Genomic DNA, 15,829 nt, shown 5'->3' with positions numbered 1-15,829 from the left:
GACGAAGCTCTCCCTCGACACTCTGCTGGATCGTGAGTTCGTGGGACGTCACCGAGCCGAACGTGTGCAGATCGCGGAGGTGCCGTACTTTCGGTACTAGGATCGGTCAATCGTGAAGACGTACGACTACATCAACCGCGTTGTCATAACGCTTCCGCTTACGGTCTACGAGGGTACGTGGACAACACTCTCCCCTCTCGTTGCTATGCATCACCATGATCTTGCGTGTGCGTAATTTTTTTTAAATTACTACGTTCCCCAACACTTGGTTGTGCGGATCCGTTCCTAGTGATATACTTGGATTTGATCTATTTGCTTTACTTGCAATTTTGTGAACCTTCTCAACTTTATCGATATCTGGACTAACATTTGCTTGAAATTTTGTGCCACTCATCCTAACCAAGCTCCTCCATAAGCCCCTAGCACCTCCATCGCCATCATTCACATTGACCGGAGAGCTCGCACCACCATCTGCACGAACTTGAACCGGTGAGTGAGCACCACCATCTTCACAAATTTGAACCGGAGAGTGAGCACCACCATCACCACCATTCAGTTGGACCGGAGATTGAGCACGACCACCATCACCACCATTCACTTGGCTTGCCGAAGCACCACCACCCATGCCGAAGCCACCATCACCACCACCAACACCCATGTCGAAGCCACCACCACCAACCATGCCGAAGCTACCTCCGCCACCCATGCCAAGGCCACCACCACCATTGCCGAAAGAAAAGCCCCCTCCAAACCCAACACCGCTACCACTCATAAGATTTTTGAGCTCCATCTTCCTCCAGAGCACGATCTCCATAAGATTTTGGAACCGGAGCGGGTGCGACGCTCGGTGGTGCCGCGCCGGCTGCGCCGCTTTGAACGAGATGGCTCCCTTGCTGCTTCCTCTTGAGGGCCGCGGGAGGAATTGGAGCGGCGGCGGGAGGAGTTGGAGCCGTGTGAGGCCCGGGCGGACGGACCGACGGCGGTGGCGGAGCATGGTATGGAGCACCCGGGGGGCGGCGGTGGCTCCATCCGGCTGAATTCCGGCGCCGCGAGGCCGGACGGTGAGGTCGGAGGACGGATGGGCGGCGGCATCGGGGTGAGAGGCGGGAAACAGAAGTCGGCGAAAGAGGATCCGGCAAAATCGGGTGGATTCCCACACATATGGAGGAAATGGGCTCGCGGATGCGGGATCCCCAAAAATATTCTGGGACGACCTGATTTGGCGGATCTGCTCGGGTCAGAGATACAGGATGGATCCCGTAACACACGGTTATTTTAGCGAATGGCCCGGTTTGCGGGATCCGCAAACACACAGGCTTTGAGGAGATCATCTATTTGGAGGCTTAGCACCCCTTCTGCCTCAAGAGATCCTGCTCTGCTCTGAACGCTCGAACCCAACGCTTTGCTTGCCATCTGCTCCACAAACCTAGATCGACAAACTCCACAACCCACCCACACTCCAGGTCTCCAAAGTGGGAAAGCCGGGAAAGTAGGTCTCCATAGCCCGAGAGGTTACCGGGTCCCGGGAAGCGGATGGAGAAGGAAACCTAAGCGAACTCCAGTGGAGTCCAGGAGTAGTCTAAACCCTAGGCGCGCCGTCAGGGGAGTGTCGTTACGGACAGCTAAAAATCTACCAACTGAGTCTTTTTTTCAGGAGTAGAGGCACGCCTTATACTAAGAGGGATTATATATATTTTAACATGGATGTGGCTAGGTCTCAGTCCACTGAGACTTAACCAAGTCTCAGTCAAGTGGTATACTATGTAAGAACAAAAAAAAAACATTTTTTTTTGTACGAATCTCCATGCAAAATATTGAAGGAAGGTAGCATCAACTGAGACATAACGAAGTCTCAGTTGACTGAGACTTAGCAAAACTGTTTTAACAAAGAAAAGACAAGCCTTACAAGCTTGTCTTTTACACAAGGTACAACTTATTTGAAACAGAATCACAATAACCTAGTGCAGGTACGTATATCTATGTATCACAACATACTCAGATGTCCAGGCCCGCCTCTTTGCAACTCGTCCTTATATGTGCTTACATCCTGCTCAATATTGTCGAGCAAACTTGTAACTGGAAATCGCTACTCATATTTGAATGCTAAGGCATACAGGTCCTTGATTCAAGTGGAGAAGCCCTCACAGTACCATTGAACACGACCAACACAAGCACAGGCTCACATAATCGAATATCTCTGAACCGGCACCGCAGAGCAGACCTCGTACCAGCAGCTATCTATACAGCCGCTACAACTGCACAAGGTAACATATATTACTTCAGACAATTGGATGAAGAATCAAAACATCACGATTCTGGAGACCAAGAAAATTACTACTGTACCTCTGTAACTAAATATAAGAAGTTTTTGCAGAACTATTTACTTCGGTGGCAAAGTTTTGAGAGAATATTAGGCTGGTCATAGTGGGGAGTAACTTAGACTAGTGTCATATGCATGAAACTAGTCTAAGTTACTACCTTCATAATGCAAAGTAACATGATAGTAGTGTCATAGATGGCTTCATTTATTAGCTTGTAGACTCATCTTGTCTTGGGAAGCGCTATGTTACAGTAACATATTATGTTACCACCTCACATTAAATACTTGCCACATAAGCAAAAATTTATTGGAGTGCGCTATGTTACTAGCTAAGTTACTCCCACTATGACTAGCCTTAACTGCGCACTTTTTGAATCTTTCTACCATTTCTACCAAATCTGCTAACAGACTTACAAAACAGGGCTAGCAGGAAATGAAATGTGGAGACTTACTCATGATCTGCTGATCTATTCAAGAACTCCTCTTCTTAGCAACTCTAACTTGGAGCATCAGATGGACATCTCTCTTGAATATGGACCGCAATTCTTCATTGGCTTCAATCCCGATTCTCCTGAAATATTTATCCCAAATCAACACATTAGGATCAAGCATGCATACGATTAGTTGTCATAATACATTTGATTGGAGGCGTGAACTGAATAGGCATAATTCTTGCAATACATCTAACTGGAGACACGAAAAGGGAAGGCAGTTCACCAAAGAAATAGCTTGTCATATTGATACATGGAAGCACGTTTGAATACAAGAATATTACCCGATCTTAGAGCCATTTTTTCCAACAAGGATCTGCCGTTGGCTTTGCTTTGGTGCAATAAAGTGTTGTTCCACCCTAAGAGAACCGTCTTTTAGCTCCTTCCAATCCATCAGCCGATGCTCAATTACATATGGGATTTCCTGTAGAAACTCATATTTAGCAAATAATGCACACATATTAAAGGAGCGCCAAGTTTCACAGCAGAATAAATTATAAGAATTACTTGGTGAATATGATCCAGCATCTTCTCTCGCACAACCTCCAATGATATGGTTTTCATTACTTCTTCAGTCATTGTCGCCGGTTCCTCGTCCCAAGGTCTTCTCACTGCCTAACATAGAAGAGGTTAAGTTTCTCACTGTCTACATAGAGGGGATATATTTGGGTATTGATCGTGATAAAATTGATTTCATCACATGTTTCATTTTTTCTATTGGCAAGTACCTAAAAGGAGAGCATAAACAATCATTAATGGTATTACTTAGCAACCAAACACAGTGTTTCACAAGATCCTGGATTCAGTTTACAGCAACAAAGAAAAACAAGTGTTATTTTTTTCAGAAACTTCACAAAGAATCAAAACATATAAATAAAGTAGATCATTTCATTAAGCAACTGATATTGGTCATTTGATGGATTGGGTGGAACAAGAAATGCAAGCAGTCTTAAATTTTATATCTGCTATAAAATTCTACAAAGAATTATAGCCAAGTTATTCATCCTAACTCAAGCAGCTGCCTTCATAGGATGATAAACATAACACAAGATGGACATTTCAATCTACAAAACAGTATCCATCTAACGATTAATATACACACAAAATTCAGCATCCAACTCCCTTGAAATTCAGAATCTTCTTATTTTTCACTACAAACATGTTACAAGTAAAGAAAATACAGCTATTTGACAATTTAGCAGGGTAAACTGAATGTCGGGAATAAATCAATACCTGGTCCATCAAGTACTGTACAAGGTCCTTCACTCCTTTGCCTTTTAGTCCAGAAACCATGAAGTACCTAAGAAACATTCCAGGCAATTTTAATCAGGCATATGAAAAAAGGAACGCAACGTAAATCATAGTGCAGACCAAGGGGTACCGCTCAAATCCAGGAAGATCTTCAAATTCCTTTGCAACCTTCAGCAAGTCTTTTTTGTCATCCACTAGGTCAACCTTATTCATGCATAATATACGTTTCTGGTTTGGGTTTACCTCGGCACCCAATCGTTTGATTAACTTTATTACTCGGGAATCAGGCCTGCACAAATCTACAAATGGTTAAGCAGTGTGAGATAAACTGTAACTGAAAATGGACCTGAGAGGAAAAGATAGTGAGACTTTACATTTTCAGATGCCTATTGACATCAAACATTACTATTAGTAAATCATAGAGGTTAACTGAGTTCCAGGCACTCTCTACACGAACGGTGACATCCCTATGAGGAAACCCATGGTGCCCTAACATGAGACCTGGGGTATCAAAAAAGCACTGCAGAGAATTTTATCAGCTGGAAACAACTCAAACTTCGAGATTTTTTTTAACATCGTTCAGGCAGGCATTTTCGGCAGCAGGTCATAATTAGTTGATATTAATATATCATAATGGGAAAACAACTAATGCTTTACATTACATATATAAATTTCTTAATTTCCATAGAATAAAATAGATTGGGTGAGCCAAAATATGTACTTGCACTACAGGTGTAACCAGATTTCTAAATGCAGTAAATAACTTGCTAAAATAAAATACTACCTCCGATCCATATTACTCGTCGCTCAAACCGATGTATCTAGATGTATTTCAGTGCTAGATCTAATCCGTTTGAGCGACAAGTAATATGGATCGGAGGGAGTACAAGAATTCCATGACATCATACATAATACACATCATTTTCAAATTGCAATTATTTGACAAAGAGAAGATCCTGAAGAAGCCATGCTAAAGTCAAATATTGAAAAGTGTAGATCAACACCCTACTAACAAAAGCATATACTTGATAGAAACATACTATCTGAGTTTTCCCTTTTGTCAGCACGCCCAAAATTTCATGAGTTGTTGTATTTGTCTTGCGGGAGACTGCAGCCACTTTTGAGCCAACCTGTTAGTAGATATGAACAAGGAAACTTAAGGCATCACTATGGTTATATGGTAATTTCACTCTCACTAATAATGAAACTGAATACCACTTATTAAACAATAAGGCATCATATTAGCAGCACTGCGAGCATTAAGTGAACAATCCAACATTAACAATTGTTCCATTCCTGAACAGATCAGATGTCATCCTAGGACTTCCACAACAACTGATAGATGACACGATAAAACATAATACACTTTATTTGTCTTGAATGGCTCATGTTACTCTAGTACGTAGTAATAAATGGCATCTCAAACCATAGAATGACATGTACATAGCTTTTATTGGTCTTACACAAGCTATCAGTTTTCTTCTATGCATGAGTTTCGAAATTATCTCTCCCCTTAGTACCAAGCGATTGGACATGTACTACCCCATCCAGGGCCAGCCCTGAGGGCGGGGGTGGGGGGGTGGGCGGGCGGAGATGTTTTAGATGCTGATCGAGTAGTTTTCAAATGAACTGTTCAATGACCGCATAGACGTGGTAATTAACTCTTGATTTCTTTTTCCATTCATGCAACTAGATAAGCGTAACTTTAGCACTGTTTGATTAGATTTGTAAAGATATGGATATGGAGTAATATTTTGCATACCAGTCATATGAATTGTCTCATCTATCTTAATTTCTCGAAACTGCTATTTAGAATAACGATATTAACATTATTTAGTTCAAGAAGTACACTACATTTTAGATACATATTCCTTTTAGAACTATTTACGGCCTTTTGGTACCTCAAATACATTATTTACGGCCTGACACAAAACATGGTTTCGTATTCAGGTGAAATAAATATGGCTTTGTATTGCTAAAGATGTGTTGTCATAGATACACAACACTTCTTTGTCTATTTCCTCCATAGGTCATCATATATGCAGTGACACAAATCACAATAATTATTGCTAATATTTTCACATGTACATGTATATCGAGTTATCGACTATCATTATTATGACGTTTATATTAGGGGGCCTCAAGGTTTAGTTTCGCTCCAGGCCCCCAAAATCTCAGGACCGGCCCTGACCCCATGTCACAACATCTAATATTGACAATATTCATGAACGAAATACATAAAAAAAGGGGCAGAAAGAAAACGTACAGCAGTGTTGGTGAGCGACGACTTGCCGGCGTTGGGCGCACCGACGATCCCGACGGAGAGCGACATCTGGTCCTCCTTCCTGACCTCCTCGGGGCCTCCCTCCTCGTCCTCGTCGGGCGGCTCCAGGGCGGCCTCAAGCAGCGCGAGCGCCACCTCCCGCGACCGCTCTTCCTCCACCGCGTCCTCCACTCCCATCCCTGCATTCTTCTCCCCGAAGAGCGCCTCGTCGGCGCGTGCGCGGAGGGAGGGGTCGAATCGGACCTTACAAAGCGCGGAGAGGGGGTTGCGGACGGGTGCGGCGGAGGCTGGGGATGGGTCCGTGGGTGGGAGGGAGAAGTCAGCGCTGTTAAAATCAGCGTCGTGGGCGGCGGAGTCGGAGTCTGAGGAGGCAGCAGCGGCGGAGGAGGAGGATGAGGAGGAAGAGGTGGAGAGGAGGCGGTGGACGGGGAGAGGAAACTGGGTGGTATGAGAGGTTAGCTTTTGGAGCGGCCGGAGAGCTCGGACGATGCGGCGCATGGCGGCAGAAGGGGCGGCGGCGGCTGCCGGCGGAGGGTTTAAGGGAGCGGAGGAGAGAAATGGAGCCTCGTGGTGTGTAGCGGGCTTCTGGGTCTACGCACGTCGGTAGTGAAGTAACTAGGCCTCGGCGGAATTATTTGTGGACGGCCGAACGGGATGTTTAGCGCCCACCACTTTGACGGCCCAAAACGTATTTACGTCTCACCTCAAGCGTTTTCCTTGTGCGTCGTTTCTAGGCCGGCCCATTTTAACGCGTACGCTTGCTCGCGGTCTGCGTTCGTTTTGACGGGCGCCTGAAGCGCCCCCGCGCTGGGCCGGCCCATATAGTGCTTTCTTATGACTTAGATTCGCGAAAATAAAAGGAATTCCCTATTTGACGCATATTGCGTCAAACTGTCGAGCAAACACACAGACTGGGCGAACGAGCGAGGAATTGGGCCGGCCCATCCGTAGTACGTACGAGGTTTCGGTTTTAGGAATCTTCTAGAGGATTCCCAGCGGTTTTTTATCGGTTTTGGGAACCTTCTAGAAGGTTCCTGGACCGGTTATTCTATTTTCCGTTTTTTATTTTCTTGTTTTTGTCTGTTTCTTTTTTCTTTTTCTGTTCGTGTTTCTTTTTCTTTTTCGTTTTAGTTTTTCTTTTTCTTTTCCTCTTTGTTTTTTGTTTTTGTTTTTCCTGTTTCTTTTGTTTGAAATTTTCAAACATTCTGTTCCAGTTCGCGTGTTCAAAATTTGTACACAATTATAAAAATTGTTCATGTTTCAAAAAATGTTCAGCAATTTCAAAATATGCTCTTGCTTTCAAAATTTGTTCACTATTTTGAACAATGTTCATATTTCAAAAATTGTTCTCATTCTCAAAATTTAGTTCATGATTTAAAAAAAATGTGTTTGAAAAAATGTTCAGGGATTTCGAAAATTTCAGATAATTTTTGGAATTTCAAGAAATGATATCGTTTTCAAAATACGTTCACAAATTGAAAAATTGATCGTGTTTCACAAATTGTTTGAAGTATCAGAAATTGTTCGCGTTTCAAAAGAAAAATGTTCGTGTTTTACAAAAATGTTCGAAGCTATAGAAAAATGCCTTCATTTCCAATATTTTTGTTCATGTATACTAAAAAATAGCATTTACAAAATTGTTCGGGTTATTCAAATTGTTCTCTGTTACAAAATTTTGTTCTGAATTTTCAAGAATTGTTCCTCTTTTTAATTTTTGTTCACCAATTCAAAAATATCACGTTTTCAAAAATTGTTCTGGTTCCAAAATTTGTTCACAAATTCAAGAAATGCTCCTGTAAATTTTGTTCGCAAATTCAAAAAATGTTCGGCGAATTTCGAAAAATGTTCACATTTATTAACTTTTGTTCACCAATTCAAAAATGGGAATTTCCAAAAAATGTTCGGGCTTTCCAAATTTGTTCACATCATCAAAATGTTCATGTGTTTCAAAAATGTTCGCGCTTTCAGTTTTTTGTTCCTGTGTTTCAGAAAATGTTTTGCATTTTCAAGAAATTCTTCTTGATTTCAGAAAAAAATATTGTTTTCATGTTGTTCCTTTTTTTCGAAAAAAAAGTTTTGAGATTCCCAAAATTGTTTCAAGTTTATTTTATTCCTGTGAAATATGAAAATGTTTGTGTTTTGAAACATATTGTATTTTTCAAAAAAGAAAATCACGTTCAAAACTTTAAAATAATTTTAAATCTGTTTCGGCTTATAAGGCGAACTGCCATTTTTATGTACGAAATCCCAGGAATTATGGTGCCTATTAGCGTTGCTCACTTGCAGTAGGGTATATGTACGATCCCTGCCGTTGTTGTATGCTCTTTTAAGTATGGCTCTTCAATTCTATCGTGAGAAGTTGACTGTCGCAGTGGCAAGCATTCACGCCATCGACCACGCAATCGCAGGATCAATTCACGTTTTTGCGTTTTCTCATCTCGGATGGTGCCACCGGAAATGGGCCAGCCCAGGTTAGCGGTGCCCTATGCGAAGCGTCGGCACTTTGCCGCAGCGAGCGGCCTATAGGAGGTCTCAAAATAAAAGGCGCCGCCTGGGAATCAAACCAGCGAACTATCTCTTCGATGTAGTACGAGGAGTAACTACCTCGCCACATAGCGGATCTGGTATCTATTAAGTGTTTACTTCTTTTATTCCTTCTTTCTTCTTCTTTCTCCTTTTTCCTTTTTTCCCTTTTTGTTTTCTGTTTTTTATTTTTTTGCTTCCTGGTTCGATGCAACCTTTCAAAATACATGAACTTTTTATTCAATTTGATGTTTTTTTTAAATGATGATTTTTTTTAATTTGGGCACATTTCCGAAAATCCATGATCTTTTTTCAAAATTTGATTTTTTGTTTCAAAATCAATGAACTTTTTCCAAGTTTTTGTGAACAGTTTTCCCCAAATTTATGAACTTTTCTTCAATTTTGATGATCCCTTTTTCCAAATTAGTGAACTTTTTTTTAAACACGGTGAATTTTTTTCAAATTCGGTGAACTTTCTGTTAGAAACGATGAACTTTGTTCAAATTGATGAACTATTTTTCAAAATCGATGAACCTTTTTTCAAAAGCGATGAACTATTTTTAAATTCAATGAACTTTTTTTCAGTTTGTGAAGTTTTCTTCAAAAATGATGAGGTTCTTTCAAAATAGACGAACTTTTCAAATTCATGATTTTTAAAATAATTCAAAAATCTAAGTGACAAAATAGACGGTAATTGTGCAGTAAATAGTGGGGACACACTTGTTCATATATTACTGGCGCAATTATTTGCCGCAAGTCCATAATGTCTACTCCTAATGGAGGAGTTGGTAGTCTCGCCTTACTCCGGTTAATTCTTCCCCACCGTTTTTTTGTCCCATCAACATATTTAAACCGGATTAACCCACAATCTACTTAAACCGATTTTGTCTGCCAATAAAATCAATTTTCGGTCTATTTGGTAACTTTTATATGGAAAAAAATGAATCATGATCAATCTTTAATCAATATCTGAGACCAAATCTCTACTCGTCACCCGCAAACGATTTTTACCATCCTTTGGTTTATCTCAGGTACCCAAATCACGTTGGAACCAGAACTTTCCTGAAATACATGGCAAATCACCATTCGTGACTCTCGCTCCCGATCCCCAAAACATCCCGTCTCTCTTCCTCCCCACCCAGTTTGGCCTCGCAAACCTAGCCGCCGACGAAAGAGTTTCTTCCTCGCGTCATATCGCTTGACTACATCGTCGACTGCCACCACAAGCAACCATGCATCCTCTACCTGACCGCCGCCTCTCCCACCACCAGCCATGGCGATCGCGGCACAATCCTCCGTCCACTGCCTCTCAACCTCACGCCAACGCTCGCCCGATCGTTGTGTGTCGCCACCTTAGCCGCCCCCGCCCCAGCCGCCGCATCTGCCAAGGTCGGCAGACACATCCTGCGCGTGGTCGCCATTGACTTGCACGCGGGCGCCCTGAGGTGATCATCCTGTCCCGCCAGGCGCTCCTCCGCGCGCTAGCAAACCACGCAGCGCTGAGCACGCCCAGGGATTGAGCAGGGGGGCCAGACCGCCAGACGCGCGACGCATCCAACCCCACATGGAGGCTGCAGCCGCTGCCCCGCCTCCATGTGATGAGGAGAACCCGTACAATATGCATGCATCTTGTCAATCCCTTCTTATATCATTTTAATCTTAGCTAGGCAGTCACATATGAGCCAGGCCGTGGTCTTTTACATACTTGCGCTAACTTCAATTACTTGTAGCCTGTGGGATCTATGATGCGAGGGAAACGAACATGCCATAAGGCACAGGTGAGTACCCTCTTTGTATTACTATTCTTATTCTTGATCCTTTTCGCATGAGAGTATCATGCATGTTTGTACTACTAATCCACTATTATCTATTTGTAGCGTGTTTGACATTTGCTGTCCTTTTGCACACCACTTTTCTGTGTTTTTGTCCAAACTGCCATGGAAAGTAGACCAATAAAAGGTAATAACGTGTTTAAATTTTAGAGAGTTGATGTGCTACTATGAAGTTGCATTGGAGAATTGCATGTGCAAGTGGACTGGATATATACTCTGGTTTTTGTTAGTTGGTATGACAGCCTTGATACTGCATATAGTTTGTTTCTTTTACAAAACATGAACAATAGTATAGACTGTATTTTGATCTGTTTAGTAGTTACAGATCATGGTGAGGATTGAACTGCAATAGTATACATGGAAATGAATGGCGTTAAAGATTTGAAATTGTAGCTCAATAATCTAAACTGACCTAAGTTTCATCCCAGTCAGCTATATCTCGTTTCTTTGTATGACGAAATCTCCATGGTACGAGCTCGCTACGGCCTTAATTTGTCACTCCATGTTGCTATATGCCAGCTCTCTGTGTCTCACTGTGTTTGGTTTTCTTTCAATTGTATGTTATTCATTAGCAGGGAAACTGGGACAATGACAACGCACAGACGAGCTACCAGCAGGCGCACCTGAATGCGTCCGGCAGCGAGCACCCTCCCTCATGTCGCTGTGGCATGCTCACTTCATGAGCCACAATGGCGCCGGCGTGTTTGTGGAGCCCGTTAGTGTGGAGTGTGTGCACGAGGGACAGGGTGTTCGTGGAGATGCTATGGGAAGCGTACGCGCGAGATAGAGTGGATGACCAGTGAGGGCACCTACTGTGTCCGAGTTTTTGGGAGGGTGACCGACCTCCTGGCCGATGACTACTTCCCGGACACAATGGGCAACGATGAAGGGGAGGAAGTCAACCACGCTTCCGGCTATCTTGACGACTTGAGCGTGTTCTATCACCTGCGGCCATTCGTGAAAATTACCCAAGATGTTCTCACAAATCTGATACATATGGTCAGCCGGAGGATATTGAGTACAATTATTTTTTCCGTGTGTTGAAGTAGCATGCCAAAAAGAGCACACAAGTGCATAAGAGGACCTGGCTTGGTATCCAAAGAGTGAAATTCAATTTGAATCTCCCAATACTTCGGTGCTTCAAAGAGCTTGGTTGTTTGTGCTGCTCCTCCCATTGGCTGCTGCTTTTACAATGGTTTTTTTAGTAGCACATCAGTATATACATGTATATAGATTTTGTTACATTATTATAAGTTTAACACAGTATGCTTTGTTCTTTTGATTTGAAGCGAGATTAAATAAGGGAGCTATCTTTACGTATTTGGAGCAAAATGTTGTGATACATGAACCACATCCCTTCGACCTTGGTTTAATACCCTGGTTCAATATAATCTATCCTTCTCTTATTTTCATAATCGATGCTGATTGGTATATATGTGGAACTAAATTAACATGGCCCAGAATTAATGTTTTTTTTTTCTGCCCAGGTGGTCCATTGTTGCTGCCATGGAATATTTCTCTAACATGGGAAACAACTTTCATTGCCATGGTAGTATTAATTATTTTGCCACGACAACCAATTTTTACTGTTATGTTTTTTAATAGTGCATCTCCATTGCAACACACGAGCAATCTCCTAGATTCTAGATTCTAGCCTTGCCTCAATTCAGCTCCATTCATGCGGCAATCACCGACTGCTAGATTTAGAATCAGAATGGAATGTGAATCCCAGAAAGGAAAACTGTGTAGATCAGAAAAAGAAGATGGAGGGCCATTCCTAGATGCTCCCATCCATGACCAAAAATCGTCCAAACATTCTACATTTCTAATGGCCAACTAATTGATTGCATAAAAATAACGGCCAATACATTTCAAATAAGTTACTAATAGGGATGTTCTCTCACATGAATAAGACAAACATTAAGAAAAAAAATCATGGACCGTAAATGAGATCGAAGGCCACAAAATATTGGTGCACTCCAGAACCTCCCAGATGCCTGAGTATCAAGTGTTTGTAACATCAATATTGATCTCACATGCGTGGTGTAACACAAGAAATTTCCTTTTTAGACCATACAATATGGATGAAGGCCTACACTGGTAGACTACGATTTTGCAGGAGATTGGGCGGTTGGAGGCCATGGCATGCACTGTGAGCCTTTATGTGCAAGTGCAAAAGACCTCTACTAAAACGAGATTTCGTATGTCGGAACGAAGATTCATCCCCTGCACTCATTAATGCAAAAATCATTTGAAACCAAGCCCTGAATCAATTGAGAACAAAGCCTTTAATACAATTAATTTGCCAAACATTTTTTAGACTTGCAGTTAATTAGATTCATTTGAATAGGGATTTTCATGCTGAATCAATTTTGAAAACCAAACTATTAATATGATTAATTAGCCAGATACTCACTCCGTTCGGAATAACTTGTACAATTTTTTTTTTTGGAAAAGGAGGAAGACCCCCGGCCTCTGCATCTGGGTGATGCATGCAGCCATTTTATTAATTATTCAGAAAAGACCTTACAAAGTAATACATCAGTAAAACTGAAAACCACCGTTCAGGCAACATCTGTCGCTACTCCTATCCAGTTGATGAAGGGATGCTGATAGCCTGGACCTAATATCAAACAGCTCTCGCAGCCAAACCTAACATCTAAGACCTGAGGCCCCAACCAAGCCACATGCCGGGTATGGGGAACCCATCGGTCCGGCACACACCCATGGCAAAAACACGTCGTAGTTTCATAAAAAATGTTACAATGATCATTTCAAAAAAGTTTGAATAATTTGTATTGCACACATGGCAAATTTGCGAAAAATTGTTGTATTCCTACATAGAAGCATGACAAGTTATGTAAAAATGTAATGTAACCTAAGAAAAAGACACAAGCATGGCAAATTTACCAAAAATATGGTAATTATGTAAAAAAAACTGTAATTGTACCCTAAAGAAAAGACACAATCATGGCAGATCAGAAAAATGATTTGTTGACCAATTGATTGTTTGATTACAGTAGCAGCAGCATCACTAAGTTAACCATGGCAAAAAAGAAGTTGACAAGCCAAAAAATTTAGGTGATATGTCAAGTTAAATCACTGAATAAACATGGCAACTTCACACAAGTGTGTAAATTACATCTGAAAGAGACACGCTGAATATAGTGGTAAGCTCGATCTAGTAAACTGAGCATTCTAGAGCAGCAAAATGCATAAGCATAGCAGCAGCAAACAAATGCTAAAAAATGATCTGTACTGAGAGGGAGGAGAAGCACTGACGGTCGACGAAGGACTGATGACGCGTGCTCTTCCATGTGCGGCGACGGAGCAGGAAACAGCGAGGACGACGTAGACGCACCGGTGCTCCTCCATGCTCGGCCACCGCGGACCCTTCCATGACGCTCCTCGTGTGGCAGCCGCAGAGCGCCTCTGCTCCTCTAGACGCAGCAACGGGCAGCCTGATGGCTCCTCGTGTAGCCTGATGGCTCCACGCATCGACGGGCAGCCTGATGGCTCCATGCATCGATGGCTCCTCTAGACGCATCGATGGCTTCAAGCGGAGGGCATGCGGGAGGCGGCCTCTTCGACCGGCGGCGGCGCGACGGCCGGCGGGGACGACGAGCCCACAAATCTCCACCACCCAGCACCTCGGCCACGGTGAACGGCAACCACCGCGCGCGCGAGGCTATCTCCGCCACCGTCAACACGCCGCTGCGCACCAGCATCGCCGCCGAGTACTACCTCCGTCCGCCACCGTCGAAGATCCACGGCATCGCCGCATGCCTCCTCCCGCTCCTCGTCTCCGCCGCCTACGCCTCCTCTCCCCGGCATCGCACACGGTCATCTAATCGCCGACTGGCTCGTCGCCAACAGCCTGGCCGAATGCGCGAGGAAGAAATGGCTAGAGGGCGGGGAACGGAGAAAAGGATAAGAGAGAGAGAGAGAGAGAGAGAGGTGTCGCAGTGCGGGCGTTCGGGGACGACGCCTGTTTTTCTGAACGGGGACAAAATGTGACGTGGCGCCCCAGGTTGCTTTACGATTTGTGCAAAAAATCCAATGGCGTTGAGCGCGTTCGGGAGGAGATGATAAAAAGTTGGTCGTTCGGGAGTTATAGATTCCATAATAATTGCAGCATGTCTTATAAGAATTATGAACGGCGACATATCTAAATATGATTTGGAATTTTGAACGTGTCTTTATTTAGGAATTCAAATATTTATTGAAACAAAACATTTTAAAATTGCGAACAAATTTTACAGGATGGAAAATTATTTGAAAACACGAAAAAATTATGGAAAAGTCAAATATTTTTTAATCTTGAACGAAATTTAGAAAAGGGGAGAATTTTGAATAAATTTGAAAATGTTTACCTTTTTTCAAAACAGGAATATTTTTGGAAAAAATGGAAATTTATTGAAACTCTGAACAACAATTTGAAAAGCAAACAATTTTTGCACATGTGTACAAATTTTGAAACTGTGAACAACTTAGAAAAGGTGCACTTTTTTTAATTTGATGAGCATTTTTCGAATTTTTGAACAAAATTTGAAAAACCAAGAACATTTCTGTACTTCTGAATAATTTTTGAAACTCCAAGCAAACTTTGGAAAAAGCAAATATTGTCTCAAATTTTAGAACTCTTTTTAAAAATTGCGCACATTTTCTGAATTTATGAACAAAATTCTAAAGGGAGGAACATTTTCCGTACAATTTTTTAAACCCCCGAACTAAATTATGAGAGCAAACATTTTTTTCAAATTTGTTACAATTTCTGAAAAATCAAGAACATTTAAAATTTTCTGAACAAAAATTAAAAAAAGCTTTTGAACTTCCAAACATTTTTTGAAAAGCATGAATATATTCAAAATTTAGGAACAAAATTTGTAAACGATAACATTTCGTGAAGTTTTGAACAATTTATCAGCAGCACAAACAGTTTTCGAAAAAAAGGAAATACACTGGAAAAGAAACAAGGAAAAATGAAGAAGAAAGAACAAGAAACAGATGAAAAAAAAAGAAACGGGAAAAGAAAAAAAAACTGTTCAAGAACCTCCTAGAATGTTCCTAAAACCGGGAAAAAAAACTGGGTGGGAACCACCTACAAAGTTCCCAAAACTGGAATCAC

General features: G+C 42.1%; 1 protein-coding gene and 1 long non-coding RNA gene across 5 annotated transcripts; both read right to left on the bottom strand.

Moving 5' to 3' along the window:
- Nucleotides 1-1,814: 1,814 nt before the first annotated feature.
- Nucleotides 1,815-6,967, bottom strand: LOC123170220 (GTP-binding protein ERG). Of its 4 annotated transcripts, XM_044588060.1 has the most exons (10): nucleotides 6,329-6,958; nucleotides 5,103-5,192; nucleotides 4,437-4,582; nucleotides 4,306-4,351; nucleotides 4,193-4,230; nucleotides 4,045-4,111; nucleotides 3,319-3,426; nucleotides 3,096-3,235; nucleotides 2,773-2,891; nucleotides 1,815-2,255 (listed from the first exon to the last, which is right to left on the bottom strand). In XM_044588060.1, the coding sequence occupies exons 1-9, from the start codon at nucleotides 6,842-6,844 to the stop codon at nucleotides 2,792-2,794; spliced, it is 1,251 nt and encodes a 416-aa protein (XP_044443995.1). In that variant the 5' UTR covers nucleotides 6,845-6,958; the 3' UTR covers nucleotides 1,815-2,255; nucleotides 2,773-2,791. The 4 variants fall into 4 exon arrangements, 2 of the variants coding, with proteins under 2 accessions (XP_044443995.1, XP_044443994.1); XM_044588059.1 differs by having other exon boundaries at nucleotides 4,193-4,351; nucleotides 6,329-6,955; XR_006485099.1 differs by lacking the exons at nucleotides 1,815-2,255; nucleotides 2,773-2,891; nucleotides 3,096-3,235; nucleotides 4,437-4,582 and having other exon boundaries at nucleotides 3,336-3,426; nucleotides 4,306-4,361; nucleotides 6,329-6,967.
- A 5,691-nt stretch (nucleotides 6,968-12,658) lies between these two features.
- Nucleotides 12,659-14,659, bottom strand: LOC123170221 (uncharacterized). The gene is made up of 2 exons (XR_006485100.1): nucleotides 13,984-14,659; nucleotides 12,659-12,927 (listed from the first exon to the last, which is right to left on the bottom strand). It is a non-coding gene; the product is annotated as an uncharacterized lncRNA (long non-coding RNA).
- Between the last annotated feature and the right edge of the window lie 1,170 nt (nucleotides 14,660-15,829).

This window comes from Triticum aestivum, chromosome 7D (genome assembly GCF_018294505.1).
Source record: "Triticum aestivum cultivar Chinese Spring chromosome 7D, IWGSC CS RefSeq v2.1, whole genome shotgun sequence".
NCBI lineage: Eukaryota > Viridiplantae > Streptophyta > Magnoliopsida > Poales > Poaceae > Triticum > Triticum aestivum.
This window is presented reverse-complemented; position numbering and strand designations above follow the sequence as displayed.